The 7828-nt window shown below is 37.4% G+C and overlaps 1 protein-coding gene across 6 annotated transcripts in view; it reads right to left on the bottom strand.

Annotated features, from left to right (window-relative positions):
• Positions 1-299: 299 nt before the first annotated feature.
• TRIP12 (thyroid hormone receptor interactor 12) overlaps positions 300-7828 on the bottom strand; it is a 73344-nt gene continuing 65815 nt past the window's right edge. For all 6 annotated transcript variants that reach the window (XM_069864905.1, XM_069864907.1, XM_069864908.1 and 3 more), the window contains 4 exons: positions 4557-4670; positions 2970-3064; positions 2663-2766; positions 300-1688 (listed from right to left, as the gene is read on the bottom strand). In XM_069864905.1, the coding sequence (XP_069721006.1) occupies positions 1492-1688; positions 2663-2766; positions 2970-3064; positions 4557-4670 (510 nt within the window). In that variant the 3' untranslated portion in view covers positions 300-1491. The remainder of the gene's footprint in view (positions 1689-2662; positions 2767-2969; positions 3065-4556; positions 4671-7828) is intronic.

The following is a 7828-nucleotide window of genomic DNA, read 5'->3' as shown; positions in this document are numbered from 1 at the left end:
AAGCACTGAATGAATTTTGATTTCTCAAAGTTGAATAAAAGTAAGCAACTATCATTTTCATAGAGATGAACTATATAGCAGGTACATCTCAGGAATATTTGTAATCGCCCATTTTTTTTGAACCCACAGAATGAAAAATTTCCCTCTAAGTTGGAGGTCTTTAAAGGTCTTGTTTTAGCAGTAAATCATCCATGAGTTGCAGGCCATTAGCCAAGTAGATTTTAGGATGATTTACTTGCATTAAAATAATTTACACAATTGAACTTTATGCATACAGTACAAAACTATGAACAAAAAGGTGAAGCAAACTTTTTTATTTATATTCAGGTAAAAACATTAACCTGATGAAGTAAATTATTGCAGATTTGAGAAATCAGCACATAAAACAGTTGGACAGAGCATTGCTTACAGGTGCTTTATCTGTGTCAAAAGACAAAGGCTGAACTGTTTGTTCCAAGCTAGCACTGGGGGGAAAAGAAAAAAAAAAAAAAGAAAAAAACTACAAAATAACCAGGAACTTAGATCAAGAACAAGAAAACTGTTTACTCAAACAGGGAATGAAACAATTACTTCATCTTTTAAGAAAAAAACAAAACTTTACATCAATTGGAAATGCTCTGGCCTTACCGCAATACACACTGGCCAGCCCAAGCTGTTGGACTTCAACTACATGAAAGAATTAATTCTTCCCAGCCTCCAGTAAGAGGCTTTTGCTGCCTGAATCCCTGTGTAAACAGCTCTAGAGCGTTGACTGGTAAAGGCTGTCGCCATTATATCCTACCACTACAGTAAACTATGCTATAAGAAAGGTCCTACGTAGTTACAAAGGCTGAATTATATTGACAATATATGTTTGATTTCAGTAAAATTTAAATTATCTTAATTGGAGAAAGAGGCATGGGGCAGTTAAAGGCCCACGCTGACCAAAACATAACAATTGTTCAATGTTGCACACAAAAAGAACCAAGTGAATTGCACATCAGACAATACATGAGGATGGGTAAAATTAGAGGCAGGTGAGGGTACACAGAACTAGTCTACTAAACTAGATTCGTCAAATACATGGTGTATTTTAAGTTCTGTACTTATGTACAAAAGTTGTCTTTGGAGGAAAAACTTCAGACTTAGCTAGATGGATACACACAGCCCAGTATTAAACTGCACAGCGACATTTATTGTTCCAGCCTGGAAAAACATCCCTTTTTAAATTTCACACAGCAAAGCAAGTTAAAAACTTCACTCATCAAATAAATGATAATTTAAACAAGAACTTGCTAAAGAAACCTTGTCACAACAACTTTTAGGGCCTGATCACTAAGTCCATAGGGGCCTTTAATGAATATCAACCAAGTGTCTTTGTTTATAATCTGCAAGCCGTTTTTCTACAACAAGAAGGCGTAACACGTTTCCTTGATTCAGGTGATATATTTAGAAAAGAATCACGAGTTTCTCTTTTGCTGTAACAGGCAGACATTGTATTTTTCATTGTGATCAGGAAAGATGGAATGACTGCTGCCCTTCTCTTGCAGCTATCAAGAGTTTTTCACGCATTATCTCAATAGTTGAATAGTCCGGTAATTTGAGATAGTTCACACAAGTCATTACTGAGGGTAAGAAATCATCTGGATTCTCTGTAGACTCAAATGTCTTGCGCACAATTGTCAGGGGAGGATTCAAACTTCGAAAGCCTATTAATGAGAAAAGGCATTCAGAACAGAGTTGTTTCTCTTGAAACTCACAGTTAATACTACAGACATCTAACAGTGACAGCAGCACACACTTGATAACCAACCTCTTCATCTACGTTTTTAGAAGCTTAGAATGTGGCTCTCTATAGCCATGTAGCATAAAGACCAAAAATCTTATCTGTAGACTAGTTTTCCAAGATGAATTTAAAAAAAAATATATAAGCAAGCTAGACACATCTACATTAATTCTGTGTGCCGCACGTGCAAAAAAAAGCCTATTCCAACCACAGCATTTTTAAGGATTTGTTGGTTTCATACACATTTTCTAAGAACCTTAGAAATTATCTATAACTTTGGTAGATTACTTTTTTCATTCCAGATAAGGTTTTACACTCCGAACCCTTAATCCTGTCTGCACCCCAAAAGACCTCTTATTTTTTTTAAATCAGCTCTTTACCCCAAAGCACGCAAGTAATGCAACTATAATTGTCTCTAGCAAAGACAGTAGATTCCTATGTTTTCCTCACTACCTCTCATCTAAAATCTGACATTAAAAAAGGGAAGATATGAAAGTTCATCACTATGGTAGTGATATCTCCTTTTTAGAAGGGATTATTGCTCCCAGGCAGCAATGCACTGAGTTTTTTTGTTGTTATAACTTAACATTCCTCTAGCAAAGAAGTATAGTATTAAGGGGTTTCAGTTTTAAATTTTGAACTATTTTTTGCCCTCCAGTGGGTTAATCTGGTATCATGAATTCGACATGGAGAGTCAACTGAATGAAGTGGGATGGGATTAACACAAAGTTGATGAGAACTACCTGAAGTCTATCAAGCCACTTCTGAAACTGGAAGCATCAAATGAGTTAACCTGTAAACTACACAGTTAAGTGATTTTTTTTTCCTACGCCAAGATCTGAAATGCATTAATAACACTGATATCATATACAGCAACATGTAATAACCAAAACCCACCTCCTACAGGCAGTCTGGGGCTGCCTGTCACAAACTGAAGAAACAGTCTTTGCTGCTCACTATCAAAGCTGCTGAGAATTTCAAAGAGATACTTCACCGCTCGACTAAGGGAAAAAAAGCAAGCTATTACTATTTTGTTTATAGTTTAAATAATTGCATCAGACACCTATTGAGTGCAGTATGAATATATTCAAATAAACTTTGTGTAATTCCTTTAGCTTGAATAATAGTGTATTAAGATTATTTAAATGCCAGTTTTCTAGTGTTGATATTTATTGAGTTTTTTACAAGACCAACACTATATTACCTGTCATGTGTATAACCGTGATCTGGCCTACAACATTCCATCAAAGTCTTGGCATCCCAAGTGTCTGTTTTACTGCCGCACAAGAGCTGCTCCAACTGTAAAAGTAAAAATCAAGGAATTAAAAAAAGCAATTTACACTGGAAAACCAAAAATGCCTTAACTCACAATTTTTTTACAGAAGTTGAGGGCAATGGGAAGAACAGATGTTTACACTTGCTTTTTAAAATGCTGAGCTGCTCTTTGAGAGGAAACAAATCATTACACAAAGATGCACCTGTCAGAGAGCAGTTTTGTAATTTATTTTGCCTGTTCTTCCTAGGCACTTGGGCAAGCAGAGATGGCTGGCTACAGCCTAAACATGAGAAGCTTCTACCCACTCTTAGGATATACGAGTTGTAAAGCTCCAACCTTAATGACCAGAGGTTTGACACGCCCAGCTCTTGAAAGTTCTTTCCAATAGTTTAGGAGTTGTTTGTAAAAAGGTTTAAGTAGCTGGATTGCCATCAGCAACAGAACATAAAGACCACACATATTTCCTCCTTGATAGAATATACATCTTCTCTTTCACACTACACCTACGATTTAATGTTGATTAACTGCATTAGCAGCTTAGCAATATTCTAGTGTCCATCTTAACACTTCCAAGCAGAACTGAACAAACTACACCAAACAATGACAAGACAGAAGAACAGCATCACGTATGCCACAAAATAGATACATTTGGGTAAAACACTGAAGAAAATAGAATGCTCTGCCATTTTTTACTAGCCTTAAATTTGCCGCAGAAAGAAGGTGGCAGTATTATTTGAAAGCAATACCAAGAGAGGCACGAAGAAGAAACACTGAGCAGTTATAGATATCTGCTTTAGGAGAGACTCACAATGCAAAGCACCAAGAACAAGAGAAACACAAATGCTTGGCTAACACACTGCTTCAGAGCATGCTTAACATTTCTTCATGAAGTCAAAGGTCTAAGTTTATGAAGGTAAACAAACCCTTCAATGTACAGTCTTCAAACTCCCGAAAGTAAATCAATAAAATATTCTTCTAGTCCAGACAACCATCACTGTTTCAATTCAGTCCACTTGAGTCTGACAACTGTACAAGGAAACTGATATGGGGTGGTGAGAGCCAAGACAAGACCAACTATCTTTATTCTTTACCCCTTTGTCTGAATCACATCTTACTGTCTAAAGCTTCATTAGACAGATGACAAGGAATTTTTTTTTCCCTTAATAAAGCATCCAGGTAGCATCTATGTCTGTATCTACAGCTGTTAAGAGCCCCTGCAATAAAAGGAATTAAAGTAACCACGCGAACACAGAGAGTGCATAGAGAAATGTAAGCACATTCTCAAAAAAAGCTAGGCAGACTCAATTTTAAAGAAAATAGAGCAGTTCATAATATAATCAAGTGAATGACCACCAAACAGAGAAATCTTTAACATAGCTTAAAGGACACTAAGTTTTAGTGACGTGCATCAGAAATGTAATGTAATTAATGTCACAAAAGCACTGCCCCCAGGTTCAGGCTGTCCATACACATGGGTATCAGGTTATAAAAACATTAGCAAAAATGTTTACCAACCTCCTCAGGATAGAAGTACTGAAGGTGACTGAGGGGAAAGACTGATTCAAATCCATCTCTGAATGAGTCAAACTGTCTTGCAACACCTTCATTTAGTGCCCAGAATATAACCAACTGCAGGGGAGGAAAACCAGAAGAAATTCATTTGAACAAAGGAAGCATGGAATGATCAACACTGCACAAAAGACTACAGCTGCAGAAAAAAAACTCTACAGGAGCCCAGCCATACAATCACAGCAGTTGTGGCACAGTTTGACCTTGGATTCATGGAGCTGCTCTACAGCATTGTTTCATTCTGCCTTAATTCCTAAACTCATCCTGCAGCGCTGCTGCAGTGCAAGAGACACCAAACTCGTTGGGTTCTTTCATTACAGCTTTCTTGTGTGGTTCATCATTGCAATTTAGCAAAAGGCATCTGAAGTCCAAACAACCCCATTTTTAGAATAGCAGGCAAGTCAGGAAGAATTTAGACAACTTATTTGCCTTCATTTTTCATAAAACAAGGTTAATACACAGAATTCATAATAGCTGGTTAAACTGAACCCGCTTAATGAATTATTTCAAGAGAAATGTAAACATTTGTTAAATATTTTTACAAATCTAACCTAAATGTTTCCCCTGTACACCGATAACCCTTGAAAATTGGGCATCTGAAACTGAAACCCTCAGGGTGCTATTGGTAGTATTATATTACTTCCCCCCTTGGAAACACGAGTCCTTTTACTAATATATAGTTACAAAAAGTAACTTTAGTCTTACTGCTATATTAAATAGCTTAATATTTTAAGAATACACAGGGGAGAAAAAGGAATAACTTCCCTTCATGTTACTGGGTTTTGGTTAAGAATAAAACAAGACAGTAAGACAGTAGTCCAGACTTTGGGGGCAGGAGGGGAGGGGACATGTTTTGTTTTGGTTTTGTATCTGCAGTCATTCCCTCCAGACTGAATTCATTCTCTTAAGTGGACAGCACAATCACTGAGGGGAAGGAAAAGGATATGACACAAACAAGACCAACTTCCCTTTAAGTCCCCTGCAGCCAGTATTTCTACACCAAATTAAGAGTTATATTGCACATGGCAGATTGCATGCCTTGTCAACATACAGCTATTATTTTTTGAGTGTTAAATGCTGAGAAAAGCTTTAAAGACATCTAAAGACGCATCTGAATATGATTAAAAACCTCATCTATAGTGCTGGACTGCTGAAGCAAGTACCTAAACGTGTCCAGATAATTGAGAAGCTACTAGTCCGAGAAAGCTCTCCGACATGAAAGCCTATCCACAGCTGTTGACAAGCTTTCCCACCAGAGTCAGGCACTGAATGTCAGGTAAGATAAACAGCCCTGCTCTAACACAGCAGGTTAGGAAGCAACAGCAGCACAAAGCTATTCTGTAGCCTCCTACAACACAGAATATTCTATGGATATTCTAGCAGCAGAGTAGCTTACTTTCAATTCTGACTGCTTTCATGGCAAAAGGAAGATGCACTGAATCCTTGTGGACTCAAAGAGCAGATCACATTGCTAGGCAAAATAACCTTTTTGTCCACAAAAAGTTAGAACAAGCGAGTTGCCCTCTTTCTTTATAGTACATGGCAGAGAAGAAGAGAGAGAACAAAGACTTTCAATATACTGGTAGCTGAAATAGTTCTGATGAAGGCAGTTCCTGTGGGAACCACCCTTGGGGAAAAAGGGAGGTGGAATGACATGACTGCAGGAAAGGCATGAAAAGGAACAGTAGGATATCTAGCCTTACAAACTACCTTTAATGGTAATTCACACTCAAGATTCTAATGAAAATGACATTTTCAAGCACAGGGCAGCTGACCCACAGGGAGCTGTACAGGCTAGCTGATAAATTAAATACACTGTTTCTAAATTGCAATTCATCATACTCAGGATACAGAGGACACTAATTTTCTCTCTGAAATCTTTCCTATTTCCTTGACATCAAGTTTGTAATGCTAATCACTGGGGTCTAGTTTAAAGTCTCCTCTATAAGGCAGGAATATAAAAGATAAGGATGGAAAAACTGCATGGGTGTTCTTTAAAGAAAATGGTCCCAAAAGCTGCTTAGAAAGAAGCAGAGAACAAGACTTCTGTAGTGATCTGCTTTTCCTTCACAGTGCCAGAGGCCTACAATAGAGCAACTACAAGATATCCAAGACATCTGCAAGCCTTTCTCAACATAACAGATACCTGATAGGTGTTACCTAGAAGAAAAACAAACAACTGAGTGCAAGCTGTATAAAAATAAGACTTGAAAGCAACCCTGCTCAGCTTTCCTCGTTAAGCAGAGACTGCAAATGCTGTTTCTAACAAACTATGGCTGTTGGCACAGCACATCTGCAAGTCTGAACATCTTTATATCCAAACAAGTTTAATTTTATAAATGGTTCTTGACTAGCAGAATTTGCTTTCAAAGATGCGAGAACTGGATTGAGTACATGACAGCCTGAATGTGGAAGACCAACAGCAACTGCTCAATAGTCAGTTGTGTGCATTACGGAATAAGTCTGCAGAGTTCAGTTGCTACCTAGTAGCTCATATGCCCAAATGAATCATTCCTACCAAAACATCAGACACGTTTCTTATCAGTGCTTGAAAATCATAACAGTACTCAGAGTGGAGCTGGCAGACCAGCCTAGTCAGAAAATTCATTATTTAAGAATAGAAATAATGGCTTTTTCATGATGCAATTAATCATTATTACCCTCCATGCCACCCATGACTTCATGTGGTAATGCTGTATTCTTTATGACTTTGCTCATCTCTTACTGAGGCTGTATTTAACCTATTCCCTTTAACACTTTCATATATAAAAACATTCCTACCTTTGTTCAGCAGTATCACTCTTGTTCTTCTAGATCTTATGTCCCTTCTGACATACAAATAAATCATTATGCAGGTGTACTGTCATCTTACCACGGCACTGGTTTGTTACCTGTTCCTTAACTATTTTTATATGGTTTGGGTTTGGTTTTTTTTGGTATGGTTTCTGTGGTTTGTTTTGTTGTTTATTTCTTTTAAGAAACACTGCTGCTCTGATTTTGACTCACAACTGGCAAATGTTTTCCTAAGTCTGACTCCAGAAAATGTCTCTATTACAGCAGTTCCAAGCCCACTGCAGTATGGGTAGCAAGTATTAAATCACTGTTGGAAACAAATCCATGATCATAACCCAATATGGGAACTTGCTAAAAAGATTCTGAAAGTCCACAGCTCAAATTACTCTAATTACTACAGCATATTTTTATCCAAAAAGACATAC

Source organism: Phaenicophaeus curvirostris, chromosome 10 (genome assembly GCF_032191515.1).
Source record: "Phaenicophaeus curvirostris isolate KB17595 chromosome 10, BPBGC_Pcur_1.0, whole genome shotgun sequence".
NCBI classification, from domain to species: Eukaryota; Metazoa; Chordata; class Aves; order Cuculiformes; family Cuculidae; genus Phaenicophaeus; species Phaenicophaeus curvirostris.
This window is presented reverse-complemented; position numbering and strand designations above follow the sequence as displayed.